Source organism: Pangasianodon hypophthalmus, chromosome 23 (assembly GCF_027358585.1).
Source record: "Pangasianodon hypophthalmus isolate fPanHyp1 chromosome 23, fPanHyp1.pri, whole genome shotgun sequence".
In the NCBI taxonomy this organism is placed as follows: domain Eukaryota; kingdom Metazoa; phylum Chordata; class Actinopteri; order Siluriformes; family Pangasiidae; genus Pangasianodon; species Pangasianodon hypophthalmus.
This window is the reverse complement of record NC_069732.1, coordinates 14,293,388-14,316,279: the sequence shown is the minus strand read 5'-3', so window position 1 is coordinate 14,316,279 and position 22,892 is coordinate 14,293,388. Positions and strand designations below refer to the sequence as shown.

The window sequence follows — 22,892 nt, the reverse complement described above, 5'->3', positions numbered from 1 at the left end:
GGCTTCAGCTTGCTTTTCAGCAGTTAATGTAGGACATTAAGAACTTAATTGATTTTCCACATCTTAAGTTGTCATATCTTTGGAGTTAGTGACTCATTTGCCATTGAGACACCAGTGTTTTTTTTTCTTTCCATCTTTCAATCGTTGGTAGAACCCATTGGTTTGGTTGTTGGATGTTGAATCCTACCAGCTCCCGCTTTTTGTAGAAGCGTCACCCATGGTCAGGAGTACGATCCTGCCATCCCCAATTTGTGTGCTCAGTTGTCACTTTATTCCTTGTTTTATCTCTGCATTGCCTTGACCACAAGCCTCCACTACAGACCTCTATCTCAGCAGGAGGCCCATCCCAGACGAATTCCTTCAAACTAGCTTCACTGCAAAAAAGGCATGGCTTTAAGGACAGGCAGCGGCTGTGAAAGCAAGAGCTGATGGATTGATGAAATTTCAGTGACATATACTCCCTGACCTCTAAACCATCCACGCGTCATAAAACCGTGCTCTACTGCTGTCAGATTCTCAAACCGTCTTACTTGGTTAGACCCCTGCTTCTGCCCAATCACTGTGGTGCCTTGTCTCTGCTCCAATCAACATGACCGATGCAGTTGTTACAGGCCACTGAGCAAGCTGAGGCGACTATTGCTCACCGTGCTCTTTTGCCGCTTTGACATTTAGAAAGTCATTTTGTGTTTATCTGTCACAATCTAACTATTTCTCCTGTCTGAGACTTCAGATTTTCTTGGGCTGTCCAACAAAGACTGTGGCATTTCTCAAAGATTGTATAGACCTGCATGTTTTTTTTTTAATCTTCTACTTCTGATCATTATTGAAAGACATAATTGGTTACTGATCATGAATGGTAGTGTAGGTGACATTCATGCATTTGCTTGAGGGCATGCTTTTGAGGCAGTAAAAAAAAAAAAAAAAAAAAGAGTAATTGCAGGTATGACCCACATTTCTATGAAGCTCTTTTTGGGCTCCACAGTGCCTTTTGTTCTTAGTGTACAAAATACACAGTGCACATTTGTACATCTTTAACATAACACCACTCTTTTGGGCTAAAAATAGATTTGAAGACGTTATTTCATTGGTCCTGTGAAAAGCCATACTGGTAAACTAATACACACAGATGAGGCTTTTTTTTAAAAAAAATAAATAAATAAATCTCTTGCTTTGAGGGCCATTCTTTTATTCTTTTGTTGAGTTGAGATCTGATGGCTGTCAGAGACATAAAAAGTCATTGTTTAGCACTAAAAATTGTTGTTATTGTCAAAATACATAAATTCATGAATCAGCATGATGATGAATGCATGTCTGGGAAGTCTGACTGGAGTTATTGTTCACTTCCAGACCACAGAGTTTAGACAAGTGCACAAAAGCTTACACTCAGCCGTGGGTATCCACACACACACTCAGGCTCACACCCTTCTGCCTGCTTACCTGAAGTGGCTCATTTGCAGACCAGCAGTCAAATTATACAGGCGTAAAGCTCGCAAAAAAGGTTTATAGGGGCATACAGGGAAAGAAAGGGTCCTCTCTTGGAAAAATGCACAACAGTTTGTTCAGTGAACCAGTGAGAACACATGACTCCTGTCTCAGTCAGACGATTTGCCAACAGCATGGTTTCTGCCTAAATACAATAGTTCTCTGAGACGTCTGAAGTGAACAACACTTCCCTTCCAGCTGTACAGCAGGTATCTCTGAACGAGTAGTATAGAGCAGTGGTTCTCACAGTGGGGTCTGTGAAACATAGCCAGGGGGTCAGTGATTTTTTTTTTTTTTTTTTTTTTTTTTTGTATTTTGTTTTGCCGCATTCGAATAAAGGGCATAACTCGTAATTTCTGACCTCCAACTAGGACAAACCAAAGAAAACAGCCCTGAATTCCTAGTCGGGAGCTCAGGACGGTCTCCTCAACCCCAAGTTCAGCAAGTGACGGCAAATCAACATGGCTGCTCACAGCATGAACAATAAACAAAGTAGTATTTATTACCTTCTTACCTTTAAGTGAGTTACGTTGTGTGTGTGTGTCTGTGTGTGTGTGTGTGTGTAACACTGACTATATGATTCACTTGTTTTGAGGAGACAAATGTTAGCTGTTAGCTGGCTAGCTTGTTGCTAACAAAAGACAAACACTGAAACATGGTTTTTTGCACTTTGTAGCTTGAATGCACTGAGGTTGAAAATGATGTATTTCCAAGTTCCTACTTCTCACTTCCATGGAAAGTCAAGTGCAGCATTAGATTTACACTGGAGCTCATGATCTTCACGATGAGCTGATAAAATGGACCAAATGTGTTAGGAGTAAGGAAACCTTTGTGCAAAACTGTGGTGTTTTTGTGCTTATGTGGACTCGATACAATATCTTGGGTTAATTTGAATAACTACCATAAATGGGTTAAATGGCTTAACTAAATAAATGAGTGGGGGGTGCAAGTTCTCAAAAAACTGAGAAGTTGGCCTCGCTATGGAAAGGTTTGAAAACGTCTGATCTAGAGGCAGTAAATTCTCCACTTTTTTTCTCTCCCATCTACTGTTTCATGATTATATTTCCTGGATTGTCTTATTAACTGACATGACCTTTTACTATATTCCCCAGATGGGAAATGATACAGCATTACTTTTTTAAAATTTTATTTAGAGATGGCACCTGATATCATGTATTGGTATCAGGCTGATGTCAGCAGAAACCTGAATCGGTTTTCAGATGGGGGGAAAAGGAATCTGATCCATTTGGTAATAAATCTAATCTAGAAGAAATATCACAATAGCATGTAGTGAAACATAACATAAAGTAGTTCATGCAGTAATAACAATGGCCCCTTAATTTACCATCTCAAGCTTGGACAACTCTCTAGACTGGGTATCTGAGATCAACAAATCATGTCTCAGCTGTTGCTTTATTTATATTTATTTTTATTTTATTTATTATTTTTTTTAATTCATAGTTGCCCTGCAGACAAATGCACTATATGTCCAAAAGTATGTTCTTTGTTGGCACCTGACCATCACACCCATATATGCCATATTATTATTATTATTATTATTTTTATTTTAATAAAGAGTTTATAGTTTAAACAGTTGGCTTGGTATCAGTTTTTCAGCATCTGTCTATCTGAAAAGAAAAAGAGCCATCTGTAATTTGACTGTTCTTGTTATTAAATCATCCAGATCGTTTTTGAGAGTCTGTCCTGTGCTGAAATGGACTGCATCATTCACATTAGCTTAGTCCATTGCGCTTTTGTCAACACTGAGACGCTTGAATTATATGTTTGGAACTGGTGTTTTTGTGAAATTGGCTGCAAGATGGAAGAGTCACTTTACTGCTTTGCTGTTTTGTTTGCTTCTGGTTGTCTGACACACTGATTGGTGTCGCTGCAAGAGACGCTTCCTCTCCGGCTTTGACACTTGCAGGTGGAAATGGGGCTCTTTGATGCTACACTACATAACACAGATGTGCCATTTGGTGCGACGTGGAGCTTTTTTTTCAGCTACTTGAATCCTTTTGTTTGCCTTTATTTGCTGTGTCCAAAGCTAGCTCTTGTGTTTGGAGCAGAAAATGAAGCTCACAATGCATTGAAAATCTTCTGTTAAGGCTAATCTCTGTCTCGTTTTGTTCTGTTCTGTTGTGCGGATCTTGTCAGGACGGTTCAAGTTGCCTCTAGACCTGATTAAACTGCTGACTGTTAGCTAGAGTGCTAGAGAAAAGAGGAATGAGTGATGGCAGTGCAGAAGGATGGATGTGTGCAAGCCTTTATTAGCTAGACGCAGGGAAATGGGAAGACCAGATTCTGTGCTCTATTTAACACGTTTAACCCAAGCTTGTATAGAGTGGAGAGCAGGTGGGCTGGGCCATAAATGTTTCATTGAGTCTTTTTGTGCTCTTATTGCTAGGGATGAGGCCAAACTCTTTTTTTTTTTTTTTTTTCCCTCCTTTTTTTTTTTTTAATCTTGACAGCTGAGGTTGTTTAGTGTAATGATGTGATGACTTTCTCACTGTTCATCCATCCCAACACCCCCTCCTGATGTGCGAAGGTGAAATAAGGAGTTTAATGCCGGTGCTTCGGAGGTCTTCTTCTGCCAAGAGGGAAACTAGAGCGAGAGTGAACCTTATGAATTTATTATCTAATGCATGAATTTTTACTGCACTGTTGTTTTTTTAATATGCAGTTTCTTATGTGTTTTTTATGCTTAGGATTACACTTCTGTACTTGGCCTGCACAGAAAAGGATGAGGAGCCATCTTTTTAATTATTGTTCAGTATTTCAGCATATTTATCTAAGGAGGCATTGTGGCACTGAGAATGTATTGGTAATAAAACAGCTGTTACTTTGAATTCTCCTGTAATTTTACTAGGAGGACTACATGCTTGGATATATTCTGGCAATTTTGTTGTCACTGAAAGGAATAACTGAAGGGCAAAATAACTCGTTATGGAGAAACAAAGAAAAGCAACGATGTAGACCTTTAGTGTGTGTGTGTGTGTGTGTGTGTGTGTGTGTGTGTGTGTGAGTGCTTGTATACTTGTTATATGATTGGGACTTGGAGAGGGACTTTTTTTTGGTCACAGTGTGTTGACAGTCACCATACTGACTGTACTCTGGGGTAGAAAAGGAAGGATTCTTTCACTCTGATGTCACAATTCCTCTGCAACAAGATCCATCTGCTTGCAAAGTCTCTTATTCCCACATGTGCACAAGAGAACACAGGAAGCATCACAATAAGTGTAATTGGACTGTGTGTGGTGCAGGGGGACTAGGAAATGTGTGTAAGTTACATGCAGTAACTAGCAGATTTAGCAAATTAAGGTTGGCTTAGTGTTTCATTTCGAGCTCACTGTGGACCAGTTCCAGATTCCTAATGTCTCTGTTATTATCATGCAGAATGGACGCTGGCGAATTAAATAGCGTTGCAGCGCCATTATAAAGAAAATAGACTGATGAAGTCTGAAACACCAGGATGTTGTGTGTGTGTGTGTGTGTGTGTGTGTGTGTGTGTGTGTTTTCAGGGGAGAACGGGTGATTCTGGACAAAATGGGATGCCTTAAACTGTAACCATGATAATGGCTATGCAGTTCTGCTTTGTATCCAATCATACAGGCTTGCTAATTTGTTAGTATTGTGATGGACTGGTGTCCAATCTAGGGTGTATTCGTACCTCATACCCAGTGTTCCTGGGATAGACCCCAGATCCACCATGTCCTTGACCAAGATAAAGCACTTATTGAAGATGAATGAATGAATTTTACTGCTCTACTGAAAAATTGCAAATGATTAATTGGTGCTCATTTTTTGAAATGTGCACAAAAACCAAATGGAAAATACAGAAATAAAAACAAATGAATACTTTTTTTTTTTTATCTCTAGGTATAGGTGTGAAATTTGAACAGAACAGAATTGAACATGTGCAACAGATGTGCAGGCTGGAGAGTTTTTACAATCTGTTTATCTCATCATGTTTTTTTTTTTTTTTAAGCATCGTACTTATTTTTTATATTCTCTCACCTTTATTAGTCCCTCCAAAATGGGAAAAACCTTTCTTACGTAGTCATCTCTGCCTATTTCATCTGGTCACGTCTTGTACTGGACAGTTTGTAGATAAGTCTGGAGTCATGTATAAATTCATGGGAAACTCTAGCAGGAATAATGAGAGAGCTTTTGCTGAGTAGATTTATTCTTGGTGAGTAGTTTTTCCTTACAGCAGAATCACTTGCCAAAGATGACGTGAAGTCCCATGATTACGGAAAGCATTGGCCATTCCATCAAAGCTCCCAAGGCGATCTGACGAAGCAGGTGGCAGGAGAAGCCATGCCTTCAAAAAGCTCCAGAGCCTTTTGTTCTGGAGGATCATAGAGTGCCCTAAATTTCTCCCTCCTTCCCCGTGTCTGTTCTGTGTCTCCTCCAGGTGTGTCATGTGAGCCAATTCTGCGAGCCACACCTGGATCATGTAGCCTGATCCCTCAAAAGGCCCTTTCTAGGGGCGCCATTAGGGACGCAAGCTTGCCCCGGTTGACCCAGATCATGACACTGATATTTGTACTATTCCCATTCCTGTACGCCAGAAGAACGAATGAAATATCCCTTTCTCCCAGTGTTTATCTGTTTGTCTTGCACACGTACTGTCTCTCTCCCTTTTCCAAAAGTAAACTGTTTTACATTTAAGTCTTAGTTGTGGTGTCGTGTGCTGGTTGCGTTGTTGTTTACTCGTCATGCAGAAGAGCTACGCTGTGAATCGATTCGGTTTCTGGCTCGAGGCATCCCACTACGATAGTGAGTAAGATTTTGATTCTGACCCTTGCTGTTCCTCGAGCCCCCTTCTGCCCACATCAGCCAAGATTGATTCATTCATTTATCTAATTTTAGGAGCAGGCTCTCGCTTGCCCTCACACTGCACTGTGTCAGAGGCGCATATGGCATGGAGTTATTGTGCATTTACTCTTTAGATGGAATAAATTAGAATGTGTTTGCAAGTAAATGAGTTAATTAAGAGCGTTTGCTCACCTTTTGGGGGTTCTCTCTGGAACAGATGGTGCTGTAGCCTTCTTTCTGTGCCATTGCAAAGGCTTTCACCACCTCTGGATCGCCCGAGTTGTCTCATAGAACCTCAGGGAATGTGCAGGGTTTTAGAACAGCTTGCATTTACGTGCATAGTGATATCATTAGTCTGTCAAATAGCCTAGAGATTCCTACTGCTGTGTGTGGTGCTTCAACACATTCATATGGACGCAGAAAGGTCTGTTGATTACCTGAATAGGTGGATCAGACATGTTGGAGCAAAATATATATTTCAGGAACAGGGTTTGGAAACAATGAAATAGATTTCACACACCAAACCCAAACAAGACATTATGTTCGGGGATGCGTCGAGTAAACCTGCAGCCTCCAAATGGTATTGTACCTAATTGCATGCATTCACATTTGCACTTAAAGTACTGCTATGCAGTATTTGATTCATCATCTCTCCGCTTGTGCTTTGTTCTTGAGGTCTGCTGCTGAGTCATTAATAAAATAATGTATCCTGTACTGTGCTGTTCATTTGCTGTGGAAGTTTGTCCTCAGCATGAATTTTTTTTTTCTAAAACTAATCAGAAAATGTTCTATATATGTATAATATAATTTTGAACACTTATTATAAATTAACCAAGTGTGCTATCCTGACCTGAACACCACCTCGATGATCAGCAGTAGATAAAGAAAGGTAACGTTAGATGGCTAGGTAACATACGATTGCTACGATACAGTAGCTTGCTGGTTTTGTTAGCTGGCTAACTAGCTCATAATAATTCATACATGTTTTTAGCTACATAGATAGCTATCTAGTAAAGATGCTCCTTACACATTATCCTGAGCTGTACAAGCTGTAGCTCATTTAGACATATTTAACACGGAATATCGAAGTGACGTCTTAAGTTTAATACAGATCTTTCATACTGTAAAACGTTAAAAGATCCAGCTAGCTAGTCTAGCTCACTCAGGTAGCTAATGATTGGAAGTTGAGCCGTGAAATGACGTTATCGCCACATCTTTTGGCTCACATAATTTACAGATAATCATCACGCTGTTTCCTTTAAAGCATGTAAAACTGAAGATATGTGATAAATTGGGCCAGCGATGCTCATCTGTCTCCGCTGTCTCAGACATTGCTGCTAAGCATTTGGCGCGTGAGGTGTAGAGTTTCAGTAGGAAACTATTTTATTTTGATTAGGTCTTGAAATTGATTTATTTGGGGGTTTTTTTTCAGTCTTTCAGTCTTCTTGGGTTAAATATATTAAGGCGATCAATAATAAAACTCAAGTAAAAGTATGATGATTTAATTATACACGAAAAAAGTACTGTTACAGTGAACGATGTACTCAAGTACTGTAACAAGAATATACGTATGTAGTTCATTACTTTCCACTCCTTCCAACAGCATCTTCATTTCTGAATTGTTGCAATTTCCAGACACTTTTTTTTTTTCCCCCCTGGGTTGTTGACTTTTGGCTTTTCCCAAAACTGTTTTAGGTCTTGTGCCAGTCAATCTTCATGGAATTTTGGCTATTGCTTGAATTCAAACTTATCCCTTCCTGATTTATTGCTGTTGAATTCTTATATAAAAGTGCATTCATGAAAAGATCTTTTGGTAAACCTATGGTACATGGAATGATCTGACTGTCATGTCTGACACTGTTGTATCTGATGAACTATCGTAATCTTATTATAAGAGCATCCATGTTACTTGTGCAGATCGCCAGACATGCTACAGTCAGATGAATGGCTGTAAAATAAAGCAACATGTTGGGATTACTTGTAAGATTGAGATATGATATGATGCATGAACACTTGCTTGTTCTTGACGACCATGCGTGCCAGTAGTGTGGATATGGTTGTATGTGTGTTTGTAGGTGGGTATTAAGCTTCATCTGTACACTGCATATACAGCTTATGACAAAGTCATTCTCCTACCTATATATAGCCTACATATCTATATATAAAGTACATGCCATTTAGCCTGTAGACTATGTGCGGTATTTCCAGTATCTAAAACACCTATACATCATCTTAAGGCACCCGTGCTGTACACGTGGGAATGCAGTGTCGCAAAGTGTTTACATAACCTGGGTGTGTATGTGTATAACTGGGATTAAAATTTACTTCATGGACTCAGTGGTGGATTCAGAATGGAATGCTTTTAAGACACTTATTTTTTTTTAGTGTTCTTTAAGTCAGAAACTAAGGGTGATGACTCTAGGTCTTAGAGACTCTTGGTATTAGGTGTGTGTGTGTGTGTGTGTGTGTGTGTGTGTGTGTGTGTGTGTGTGCGCGGTTTGACCTTTCAGTAAGATCCCGGCTGTAGAAATGTGTGCTCTCAGATGAAAGTGACTGAAATGCCCATGCACGTTCCTGATGAAGAACCAGAGCCACCTCAGTGAGACATGTGCTGTCATGTTCCAAATTACACCGACTCTCTCACTATACACACAAACGCACACGCGTATAGACACACACATCACCAGACCCTGCTAACCAGCGGATTTGGCATGCGCTTTGAAACACATCTGTCCTGCATGTTACAACTGAATAAAAGTCCAAGCATTATGACTATTCTGCTGATCTCCACAATGATGGGGTCCAGCTGTTATTGTGATAGCAAGAAGAAATGCAATATTTGCCTCTGTGTCTGTCAACTTTGTCTCATAAAGTGTTTGTTTTTTCTTTTTTTTTTCTCCCTTATTACAGTGATGAGTTTCAGCATAGTGAATGGACGCATCCGTTATGCTCAGTTCATTTGTAGGTTATTCTTATGCTGCATTCATGGTACCTTGTAAGCGGTAATTTGCATGTTGTAATAACGTCATTTCCCACCACAGGACCATTCATGTGCGAAGTGGGGGGAAAAAACGTGGCTGCCTCCACAAAAGTGTGTATTTTCTTTGCCCTGTCAGAGCATGTAAAGCTCATAAAAAGCTACTTTCAGTGCACTTTAAAGGCCTGAGTGGCTATTGGTGCTGTTCTACTATCGGAAACATCAAACACTCATGCAACATTTTAGATTGAAATTGCAGCAGAGCAACAACAGCAGTCAATAATGAGTAGCTTAGCCACAAGCTAGCCACCGGACATTGGCGACTAGCATTAGCAACAAGCTAGCCAGCTAACATTAGCGATAACTCTAATGTATTCTAAGTACTGTGTTTGTATATTAACTGATCTAAAGCCTATACTGCTATGAATTCATTTAAGAGTAGAGGAAGGTGACTTTACACTGTTCACTGTGCACAGCCATGTTGATTTGATGTCACTCCATAAACAGGGAAGTTACTGGTAGTTTTTTGTGGCTTTTACTGATTGTAAATTGGGAATTACAAGTTGCAAGGTCACCATGAATGCAACATTAATCTCTATTTCAATTGTTTTATACAATTAACCACTCAATCATGTGATTTTCTTCACACACGTCAGATCTAAAAAGCCCAATTTTCCCCAGTAATGAATACACAAAAATGAGCACTTTTACAACTCAACCTTTTGTATTTAATTAATATATAATTTAATTAAATATTATGATATTTAATAATATTTAATATTTAATTTATTTAATTAATATGACAGAGATTTGAAAAATGTTTTTCACAAAAATACTGTTCATGTGATGTGACTCTTGATCTGCATTTGTATATATTTGTAAATCAGTGGCTTACTTCTGAATATTGCTGTGTTCTTCATGAAAGGTGACATAATCAGAGTGCTACGCTTGTGCAGGCAGTGACGCACTGTGCAGTTCAATATGAGTTCAGATGTCACATCCATAACACTGGAATGTTCTTTCAGCTTACACACACACACACATACACACATACACACACACACACACTAAACACTCTCCCTAGATTCATAGACAGGCCAGTAGAGTGTTAATACGCCTTAAAGGAGTGCATACTCTGTCACTTTGTCACTTCATTCCTTCTTCACACAGCCCACTGGAATGAACTGAAAGTCTTGTTTTGCTAAATGCACGACAAAGGAATCTTTTGGAATATTTATTAATTAATAGCAAGAATTCTTAAGTAATGGACATAATGACGCTTACTGTCAGGAATAATAATAATAATAATAATAATAATAATAATAATAATAATAATAATAATCAGGTTGATCCTGATCAGAGAATCCTGTTAGCGTAGCTGTAACTCACCCACATTGACGTCATAGATATTCTGTTGTTCATTCAGAGGTGCAGAGCCTGAGGAATCTCATTTGCGCTAGCATAAGCTGGCTAATGAACTCCAGTTGCTAATGTTCCAGTCACTCACTTAGTCGCTCTGAAGCATGATGGTTATTCCCCCCAGTCACTGCTAATCTCGCCAACACTTTGAAACTCTCATGTGCTGGCTGGTGTGTGGAAGACGGATGGAATCTCCAGTGTACTACACATTTTGCATTCCCTCCTTTTCATGACGGGTAAAATGATTTCACATTCGACTAGTCCAGCGCCAGAAAACGTCTCTCTTTAATGACAAGCGTTTGACATGGTCTGGAACGGTTCTTGGCTGTGGGCTGGAAGAACAGGGATTATGTTTCTGCCTCTCTCATATTCTTAGACCATTGAAGCCAGTTCATTTTCTTGTGAGGTTTAAAATCAGTCTGAGATGCCAAGATAGAGACCAGAATCTTGCACATCTGGCATTGGCTAGTGGCAAATTGTGGCAAAGAAAACAACTGGATTATTCAGAATGCTGGTGCATCGCAGATTGCATTTAGTGGATTTGCTGTCTTACTCTGGGGTGTTTTTTTTTTTTTTGTATTGGCTCCAAATTGCTTAAGCCAAGTTTCAACACTGAGCTACTAATATTTATATGGCCTAAAGGTTGTTTAGACATTTCAAAGATTAAAAAAGGAACAGCACCCTCGTGATAAACATGCTAGCTCTAGTTTCGAACGGTGGTTCCTTTATAGCCACGGGTTATTGTTGTTGTTATTAGTCTACGTGTGAATACTGTGTATCCATACTGCAAGACGGGAATGTATTTACTGCAGCTTGAGTTTATTTGGACAGATATAGCTGCACAATCGTGTTTGTCATTGAGCACAGTGATGACGGGAGTGTACACTCCCTGGAGCTTGGCCTGATCGTCGTGATTTTGAAGCAGCACCACTTTGGCTTCTTTCCCAGACAGACTTCATATGAATTCTGACAGGAAAGGCGTGTTGTTTAGAGAGAGATTTTGTAAGCAGCGTATCAACTGGCATTTTAAAAGCACAGCCACTTGTATGTGCTGTGCTTTCTGCGTGTAATTAAATGCAGTTTAGATGCTGGGCATTAAAGGGCATTAAAGGGTTTTGGTTTATTTCTGTAAGGTCGTGGAATAGTGTGCAAACAGAAAGTAGACCTCAACAAAAACCTAATACTCTGTTCTCCAGTGTTTCATCAGCATCTTTATAGGATATTAAGTAATCTGTTGGGGATTTTTAATTTTAGCTCTAATTTAATGTTTTTTTTTCTATAAAGTACGCGAGCGCTCAGGCTTTGAAATTTCATATATTTAGACAGTTTTGCAAACGTCTCCTTTTGCAGATTTAGGTTCCTTCTACCTTAGGAGGTCATTATCACAGACGCCTGACAATGCCAACATTATTTCTTCTTTATTGACATTGTTTACACATCAAATTTATATTGGCATAATTATTTTTTTACTACTTCTGCATACTTATTTATTATGACCTATGTTCAGCTTGTTTTGTTGTGGATTTCTGTGTTAAATCACAATGTTCCAGCTTTATTCAAATGTATTAAACCTACAGTGTCCTATTCAGTTTCTGGAAATCTAGATTATGTCAATAAAAGATTTTACTAAAATATTCTCTCTGATAATACACGTAGAAATATGGTTAATCTAGCCTACTGACTGCAAAGGCGGAGCTGCCTTTCTAGATGAAGGGTGCAAGCTGTAACCCAGCCACAATATAACCTAGCCGAAATTCTAAATATAATCACTGGTTATGGTAAGAAATCCTGGCTCTCATGAAAAAGTAAAAACACTAGATTTAGAAACGTACTTGTATATTTGCAGTTTTGTCTTGTTTTGGGAGTGAGCTGAAAGCGCAGCTGTTATATGTGGTGTGAGGTTCCTGAAAGCACATTCAAATGATGCCCATACATCACGGACAGCAAGAAATTGATAATGGCTTGAATTACTATGTATCGGTTTCATTTTGCAGCTTGAAAATCCACTGTGAGACTAGTTTATAGTGGATTCTGTGAGTCACTGAATGAGGGTGCCTTGTGTGCTCAATATATCAGTTCAGTAGATCAGTCTATGTTTATAAGCAACGTTGCTGTAGTCCAAGGGGCTCTTATCTTTGTTGGTCATGCCACAGATGAATATTTCATGAATATTTAGAGCTTCTCTGACTGACTGGAGCTAGAGGTATGAATCAGGACTAGGATGCCACAAGACACAACAAAAAAAAGTCTGTGGGAGTTAGTGGTTTAGTCTCGTACGGATGTGAGCAGACGGTCAGATATGATGTTTTCAGGAAATTGAAAGGCCACGTAGATTAAGAGCATATTGGATGCGGTACGGCGCTCATGCTTTCAGAGGTCAGACTGGTATGTGAAATAGTAAATGTGTATGTGACACATATAGTGCATTCATTCATCTTCAGTAAATGCTTTATCCTGGTTACAGTCGCTGTAGTTTAAATGTAGTTGTTCCTATATCCCCAAATTTATTTTAAAAAAATAATTAATTAGAAAATGTAATAGCAGGGTATGTGAAAGAATACCTGTGGGAGCTGGTGGGATTGGTCAGACTTTTTTCTCAGGATTACTGGGATTGGTCAAACTTTCTGCAGGAATAGTGGGATTGGTCAAACTTTCCACAGGATTAATGGGATTGGTCAAACTTTCCACAGGATTAATAGGATTGGTCAAACTTTCTGCAGGATTAGTGGGATTGGTCAAACTTTCTGCAGGATTAGTGGGATTGGTCAAACTTTCTGAAGGATTAGTGGGATTGGTCAAACTTTCTGAAGGATTAGTGGGATTGGTCAAACTTTTTGCAGGATTAGTGGGATTAGTCAAACTTTCTGCAGAATTAGTGGGATTGGTCAAACTTTCTGCAGGATTAATGGGATTGGTCAAACTTTCTGAAGGATTAATGGGATTGGTCAAACTTTCTGAAGGATTAGTGGGACTAGGATTAGGGGTCAAACATAAAATTTGAACCGAAAATCTTGTTTTGCTAAAAATGCAAGACAAACTACATGTTTGTTCGTCTTTTAGAACTAATTTTGTGTGGGAGTAGATGGGATTAGTCAAACTTTCCGTAGCAGTGGGCAGGAATTATTTAGAACAAAACACACACAGTTCTGTGCATAGCTCTAACTGGAGCTGCGCTGTAAATGTGCATAAGCAAACTGCTAACGTAGCACAATTTATGATTTTCTTTACTATTGAAATGCACTGTCTAGCAATCAAATTCATAGAGCAGTTCCTTTCTAAACATTCACCATGAAAGGAGACGTTTTAAAAGAGGTCCATCCTGTTCTTTTCTCAGGCTGTTATTTTTGCTCCTTTTCCCTTCTCTTTCTGTCCTCCTCTTGTCTCCATCTCTCTATCTTCTTAAACTTGATATCAAACTTTTTCATGTTTACACCAAATTAGAAATAAGGCTGTTTCTTTCTGGACATAATATACTTGCGTGCCCATCAATATACCCATGTGCTGCACCGAAGTGCTTATAGGTGGAGAAATGCTGTCCAAATTTTACAAGTTCAACATGATGTTGAAGAATAAAGCTATAACTCCCTCTCTCTGTTCCTCTCTTAAATTCCTTCTCTCACACACACTTTCCTTCATGGCAGCTTCATTCTTTCACAGGCTGAGTGTTGTTATGTTACCTCACAAGCGCCCAGGGCAGTTAGTCTGATGTGAATGTTGCATGTTTCAAACACCAGACTTTTTAAAGGGCCACTGATCATATTTTTTAAAATAGATAAATTTACACCACCAGGATAATATTATTCAAATCCCAATCAGTGTTTACTAAGAAGGTTATTATTACTCTGTTTATGAGAATGAGACCATTAGTCAGTGTAACTACTTTTTAGTGGGATGGGCTGGGAGTAACGTTTAAATAAATCAAGATATTAGTCATAACAGGAAAAGTATTATGCAGCAATCTATTGTACTGAGAACTGGGAAGAACCCGACCTCTGACACGGTAAAATGCAATGGAACGGTTGGAATTCCAAGTCAGGAACTTGGGCAACATTCGCCTTGCCCGAGTTCTCTGACCTAAATGTATCTGACATCACAACAATATTACAGTACACAGTCAACAGTAAACAGAATTTTTACATTATGGTCATGAACAGGTCTCTGGATGCTTGGGAAACATATACATTTGTATTAGGTCTTCCTCAATGAAACAAGCACCATGGTTCTGCCTCCATGATATTAACAGATCAGTGTGAGACATGGACAGCCGGCGTATTTAGGATCAGTATGACAAATGGACAGCTGGGGTGTTTAGGATCAGTGTGAGACATGGACAGCCAGGGTGTTTAGGATCAGTGTGAGACATGGACAGCCGGGGTGTTTAGTATCAGTGTGAGACATGGACACCCAGGGTGTTTAGGATCAGTGTGAGACATGGACAGTGAGGGTGTTTAGAATCAGTGTGAGACATGGACAGCCGGGGTATTTAGGATCAGTGTGAGACATGGACACGCGGGGTGTTTAGGATCAGTGTGAGACATGGACACGCGGGGTGTTTAGTATCAGTGTGAGACATGGACACCCATGGTGTTTAGGATCAGTGTGAGACATGGACACCCATGGTGTTTAGGATCAGTGTGAGACATGGACAGCCGGGGTGTTTAGGATCAGTGTGAGACATGGACACCCGGGGTGTTTAGTATCAGTGTGAGACATGGACACCCATGGTGTTTAGGATCAGTGTGAGACGTGGACACCCATGGTGTTTAGGATCAGTGTGAGACATGGACAGCCGGGGTGTTTAGGATCAGTGTGAGACATGGACAGCCGGCGTGTTTAGGATCAGTGTGAGATACGGACACCCGTGGTGTTTAGGATCAGTGTGAGACATGGACAGCCGGAGTGTTTAGAATCAGTGTGAGACATGGACAGCCGGGGTGTTTAGGATCAGTGTGAGACATGGACAGCCGGGGTGTTTAGGATCAGTGTGAGACATGGACACCCGTGCACATACACAGCTGTTACTTACTACACAAACCTGTATTTGTAGTTACTCACTGACCATCATATGGGGTAAAATCTGATCATATAGGTGCACTTTGTAGGTATATAATTCCTGACTCTTGTGTAGGTGTATGCAGGTGACACCTGGCTGGGGTGTAACTGTCATGACTTAACCTTCACCCAAAATTTATTCTCCCAAATCATTTTCTACCTGACAACTGACTGTCTGTCTTTTAACCTTTTGGCCTCTATATGGCTGCACATTTCCAGTCATTTCTCTCTCTGTGTGTGTGTGTGTGTGTGTGTGTGTGTGTGTGTGTGTGTGTGTGTGTGTGTCTGTAAGTGAGAAGGACCCATCTGTGACACAACTGCTCCCTTGAGCTCAGTGGCAGAGAAATGACTTTCTGTCTCTTTGATATGGAAAACACCTATATATCTTCTCAAGGCATCTGTGCTGTGTGTGTGTGACTGAGATGTAGCAAAGTGTGTACCTAGTGTGTGTGTGTGATGGATAAAGCCTGTCTCAAGACACACTCCTGGCAAATGTGCTTGGCTTATGCAAACTGGTGTCACTCATAGCTCATTACCCCAAGAAGCCAGATCATTGTGTTTGGATAGCCAGATGACACTTCCGAGGGAGAGAGGGAGAGGGAGAGGGAGAGGGAGAGAGAAGGACGAATGGAAGGAGCTGCACTGTGGGCCAGGAGATTAATAAAGATGTTAGATAAAAAGAATAGAGATGGTGAAAAGCTTGGCTCATGTGTATTTGTGTGTGCACACTTTTCTGCAGATATGACTATCGTGAAATGCTTCACAACTCCACCTTCTGTCTGGTGCCACGAGGACGACGATTGGGCTCCTTTCGCTTCCTGGAAGCATTGCAGGTGAGCTGGCTCTGACACACACACACACACACACACACACGCACACCTCAGAAAGCTGATTGTGTGTGTTCAAGAGCTGAGCCTCTTGGCAGCCTTTTCGTTGGCTGAGGCTTTGCTGCTTCTCATCCCTCTCTCCTCTCCTCCACCACACCTCCGTCCCTCTTTGAAGGACAAACCAGTCAGGTTGATGCCAGAACATTTTTATTTTCTTGTGCAGTGTTTGCTGAATGGACCTTTTTTGGTTTGTGTTCACTAGTTCTGTATTTGAAGCAGACTTATTTGGCCACTGTACCTTTTCCGCATACACTGGCATTTGAGCCGAGGAAAGTTTAATGTCTTAGATTAGATTTTAGCCTCCAATGTTACGTCCTTAACTCTGCATTCACACTGGCACAAGCAGAAGTTCTCACTGAGACCTGGCAATTTCCACGGACTGCTGACGAAACAGCCGTTAATGACGCAAAATGGACCGCAAGCTTATCAAAGTTTGATTCTAATTTATGCAAATTAAGAGAAGTAATTTGGCAACTACTGCATATCCGTGTTTTTGGTTCCACATATTCATTCCTGTTCACAGCTCTGAGAATACTCACCGTGCTGCTGAGAAGTGTCTGATTTACCGAAACAAATCAGTGCCTTTATTTTCACCATTCTATTTCGGAACATCAAACATATTAAGCCTGTCAAATAGGCATCAGAAATCGTGAGGAGTGAAATGTTGTTTTAGGCTGAAACACTAGTGCCACTAGTAGACTGTGATGCACTGCACAGATACATTTTATAAGCAAGAATTTTATCCATATTTTTATGTTTGCTGGTTTGTGATCAAATGGGTGATTTTGTATAGGTTCTATAGTTAAATTTTGTTGTATTGCACTAGCAACACATCCAGCGTAGAGAAAACTTACTGCCAGTGTGACCACAAGATTAGTGCAGTGGTCTTCAATTAGATTAAATAACTACTCACAGTGCAAAGGCATCATCTTAGACAATAACTGCACAGAAGACAACAGAAAAATGATTTTATTGCCTTTAGCTATTACCATTAGCACTTTAGCTGCCAGGTTATTTCATTTCCAGACCACTGATTCATGGTCTGCGTTTTTCTACAATAGTGGACATTCACTTTTTTTTTTTTTCTATGATCTCTATTAAAATAATTTGAAGTCCATGAGAAATGATGCTCTCTCAACACCCTTATATCACCGCTTCTGGGTTCCATCTGGACCTGAATTGATTTTGCTGAGAGCTTGCCATTTGCTTTAGAGAAATGGTTTCAGATTAGTCACTAGCACTTCATTGGTGGAAAAGAGCTACCGGTAGCATACACAGTGTCTCGTCTCATCTCGTCTCATCTCGTCTCAGGACCTGCTGGAGTTGAGTTTGTTAGAATGGCTGCTGTTTAATTAGTGCCCTTTAATGTTGCTTTCCTGTTCATTGTAATATATTCAACCACTGGCTGATTTGTATAGCTATCTAATGAAGGCAGACTATGAATGACACATTGCTGTGACCTTTGTTTGTGTGTGTGTGTGTGTGTGTGTGTGTGTGTGTGTGTGTGTGTGTGTGTGTGTGTGTGTGTGTGTGTGTGTGTGTGCGCGCAGGCAGCCTGTGTGCCTGTCATGCTAAGTAATGGCTGGGAGCTTCCCTTCTCTGAGGTCATCAACTGGAACACGGGCGCTGTGATCGGAGACGAGAGGCTCCTGCTGCAGGTCAGAAATCTCTCTCTCTCTTGTTTTTGTATCTCGCCATCTTCCTCTCCTCTCTCCATAATTGCTGTTCTTTACTTTCTGACCTTACAGTCCACCTCTGCTGTGTATATATAGAGCCATATTTCTGACTATCATTTGCACATTGGAGTGGTGGTTGTTGGCCTTATCACACTACCTTCTTCCTGCTGCTTCTCGCTTTTTTTTTTTTTTTTCTTTAAGTTTAGCACTGACAGCTGAGATTACTGTAGCAGTGTGTCTTCCTGAGGGCCGAACACACATGCTCATGTTTCTGAGGAGCTGAATTTATAGACTGAAGGAGGTGATTTTAGAGCGAGCTTTTAGGGTTTATGTTAATGCAAGTCAATCTGCCTGTACTGTATAATTCACCCTTCTTATGTAGCATGTACCTCAATATCCAGAAGTGCATAAGCATTAACCCTATCTTTCCTCTATTCCTCCCCTCTGTGTTCTTTCCAGAGCCTTGGTGATTAAATCTCCTCTTCTTTTTTCTCCCTTTTTTTATTCTCCTCTTCTGCTTGTCCTCCAGATCCCCTCCACAGTGCGCTCCATCCATCAGGATAAGATCTTGGCTCTGAGGCAGCAGACTCAGTTCCTGTGGGAGGCCTACTTCTCATCAGTGGAGAAGATTGTACTTACCACCCTAGAAGTGAGTGATGTCTGCTCAGCCTGCCGTTCCTGCTATTACAGTTAGCAACAATCCCATGCAAAACACTCCATTGCAAGAAGCCACTTCAACAGTGTTTGTATCACTGGGGATTGCAGACTATCAAATGAACATCACTGTAACCAGCCTGAACGTCTGCTGTTTCACATCTGTGTATGAATGATTGATCAGTAAAACAAGTTCTGTGTAGATCCCACAAGTAACACGACATGCTAAGCTCTCACTCCAGAGCCAGGTCTAAATTCAGTACCATATAGTGCACTATACACTTAGAATCTGGATCATATTCTCTGGATTTTTTTCACTATATTATTACCTATAGTGCGCCAGTACAACAGACGTGCACTACTGCCATACAAAAGTGCCATAATACATAACCATTTCTTTCATCTTGATAGTTACTTGAGGCCTCAAGAGCAGCTAACCTTGTGTAAATAAATGTTAGTTAAAAAGTATTAATGACCTAAACCTGACAGCCCATCACTGCTCATGTATTTAATACATAAAATCACATTAGAGCTTTCTGTAATTTCAGTTTTCACTTGAAAGTATATTTGAAGACATTGGTAGATTGTCTTAAGCTGGTTTCACACTGTGCGATAACAGCCATCTTATTACTTGTCACACTTTCGGCTAAATTTTATAAGAGACTATGTGAGTGTCTTCTCCTTGTCAGATTATATGATGAAGATCCTCTAACGATAGACCTACGATTAAAGAAAATGACAATATTCTGCTGGCATAACTAATCCTTGTGATCCGGGTCAGAAAACAGGCTTGTATTAACATTCTTCAAAATGACCTTATAAGGATATAAGGATGAATTAAGGATATTTTTTTCTGCCCATTTTAAGTTTTGCCATTGCCCCTATTGTATTTGTAGCTTTCCCATGAGTTTTGCGCAATCCTACGCCATCCTCCTATTGGTAGCTTTCATACAAGTGTCATAGCAGTGCTCACATTCGTCAAAAATGTAAGACATGTCCAGATCTTTGTGGCTGTCTTTAGTCACAATGGCATTAAATCGTCTGAACATCTAACAATATGTATTCCACAGCTGCCAATCTCAGTTCTTTTACGATGTGCAGTTTTTGTTGGAGACCACAAAATCGTAAAACTGGCTTTACTTTAATAAACTATGTGATGGTACTACTATCCTAGTTAATCTTGTTCCAACAGCTTTGCATTTTTTTGAGTTCAGTCCTTGGTTCAGTCTTACTGATGCTCTTCTACATTGTACAAGAACAGTCTATATAGTCTATATAGTAAATAGTGCACAGTGTGTGAGGGTCTGATTTGATTTTCATCATGTAGTTTGGTGAAAAATAGACAATGGGCTGTTGATCTGCCCAAGTCTTTAGAGAAACACACATACAAAATCTGTTAACTGAAATTAGCTCGAGTCCTCAGAGAATTCATGCCATATCTAAAAGTAATTGATGTCTAGACTGTTAGCTGTCTGCGATAAAAGGGAAACAAATGATGCTGTTAACTATCATATCTCACTGCATGCCATCTCTTTGGTAAGATCAATTCAGTTTAACTTCCAGGTTAACTAGGAATGTAATTGATTTCAAACTGCAAACTGATCTCTTAAGGCAGCCTGCCTGCCTGGAAATCATGCTACTCTCTTACGGTTATCATCATGATATGCCTGATGATGCACAGGATGTTATCATTAGCAAAACAATGCTACATATAATTGGTCTGATTATATAACCTTAGGTCCAAGGAATGAGAGCTAATGGAGTCCTACAAGGCTTTCTACTTGGGCCGCATTTATTTTCCATGTATATTATAATATTGACATTCCCACTTGCTGGGCCACTGATTAATCCTAAAAGAAGCAAAAACACATGATACGCTTTCCCATATGCACAGTTATGCTTATGCAAGGAATCATATTTTCGTCATACGTTTGATTATCGCACTAATGCCTTGATCAGTTAACATTACTGCAGCAGTTCATGTAAGGTTTTTATGTTTGCACAGCTAAAACATGGAGACTGAGGCGTGAATGTAATAAATGATTTTCCTGCAGTTTGAGATAGGACCAGTTTGGTTTACACTGTTGTAATAGTATTAAAGGCCTTTCCTGTTCCTGCTCTGAGAAGTCAGATAAGAAACGCTTGCTCTCATTTTTCAAACTCCTGCGTAATTGCATTTCCATATGCAAGTGCTCAGTTACAGTCCATGTTTAATCAATGTTTTATCTTCCCACACACACGATTACAATCATAACAGTATAACTAATCATAACAGTTCCAGATTAAGCAAGGACAGGGCTGTTAACTTCACATGCACACTGGCGCAGTAATAACTGCAGGTATCCGAGCACTTGTTTTTATTTATCATGCTCCAGTCAGAATATTGTAACTGTTCCGTCGGGAAATTGAATCGTCAATCACATTCCTTCAGGTCCAGACAGACCTGTAGGCATCGGCATTCTGGCCAGGAAAGAGAAACAGCCTTTCAGTCCTTCCTGTGATTCCACATTTAAGATGACAAGTGCTCTTATTGCGAGGGCAAAAGGAGGGAGAGTTAATCTTTTCAGTTGAGTCAAATGGTTATTGACTGCCCTTGGGGAGAAGGGGGTGGAGAGAACAGGAGGGGAAACACTGAAATGAGCTTTTGCCACTCTTTGCTACCTCAGAAGAAATTTTATGCCCCCTTTTTTGTCAGTTGTGTTACAAAGTGCCTCAGGCGTAGCATTCAGAATTGGCTACAAGTGCACTATTGCCAAGTCGTCCAACCTCCTATCGGCTGCAATTCCAGAGTTGCCAGCAATTATGCTGTCACCCTGCCAGGCTTTCAACACACCGAAGGGCACGATATAAACTGCAAAAAAACTATTGTTTCAATCTATGTCTGTTTTGAAAAGGGCTATTGGCTCTTCAAGGCCACAGAAGCTATCTAAGAGTCGGGAGCACCGTAGAGTCAGCTCTCTTTTGTCTCTAGAACCAGGGCTGTGCTGCACTCAAGGTTTCAATAAAAAGTGACTGAACAAATACTCTGGATGTTTACATAAAGTTTTACAGCTTATGTCCATTCTGTATATCCAATCTCAGTGTAGTGACAGTAAATGACCTGCATTGTAAATGCTTTGTGTGTGTGTGTGTGTGTGTGTGTGTGTGCGCGCACTTGCAGATCATTCAGGACCGGGTTCTGCAGCACACAGCACGCAGTAGTGTGATGTGGAACACTCATCCAGGAGGTCTCTTCACCCTGCCCCAGTACTCCTCCTATCTAGGCGACTTCCCCTTCTACTATGCCGGCCTTGGTAAGCCTGAATGGACGACACATAATAGATGGCTGATTTTGAATATATTGATTGAATTGGTTACTATTTTAAAACGGAAGCCATCTCAGTACTTTGGGGGGAAAAATACTGAATTGCAGAGCGTTCCATATGAGCACAATTTGTGATATGCAAATGAGTAAAGGATGAAATGACATAATCTCCAGGAACCCTAGCCACATAATTTACAAGCCAAGATAGCCCAAATGTTAGTCAGTTAGTCATTTAAAATCGTGGTTCTTATAGTATATTTTGACAGGATTGGTAATTATTGTGAAAATATGACCATGTAAATCAAGACTCAGATGCTGAAATCCCATTTGAATCTTATATGAAATCTCATTTGAAATGTTTGGTTCATAACCGTTAACTTGCCTGCTAAATATTTGGGATGCGCAGAGAACACAGGAGCGTTTTGAAATTTCATTACAAATTTATGAATAATTTATAGACTATTTTCTGAGGAGTGTAAAGGTGTAGAGATGTTTCTAGGTCATTTAAATGTTTCCTTCTGGACGCTGAAAACTTATAATAGCATCATTTTAATGGGTTAAAATTACAAGTTAATTGTGACTTTAAGAACATTTATTAAATTTGATTGAAATTAAATATA

At 40.0% G+C, this 22,892-nt stretch overlaps 1 protein-coding gene across 1 annotated transcript in view; it reads left to right on the top strand.

Moving 5' to 3' along the window:
* ext1b (exostosin glycosyltransferase 1b) overlaps positions 1 to 22,892 on the top strand; it is a 79,018-nt gene that overhangs the window by 42,641 nt on the left and 13,485 nt on the right. Inside the window, exons 2-5 of the mRNA XM_026929557.3 lie at positions 16,491 to 16,584; positions 18,189 to 18,296; positions 18,844 to 18,963; positions 22,129 to 22,261. Of these exons, the coding sequence (XP_026785358.3) occupies positions 16,491 to 16,584; positions 18,189 to 18,296; positions 18,844 to 18,963; positions 22,129 to 22,261 (455 nt within the window). The remainder of the gene's footprint in view (positions 1 to 16,490; positions 16,585 to 18,188; positions 18,297 to 18,843; positions 18,964 to 22,128; positions 22,262 to 22,892) is intronic.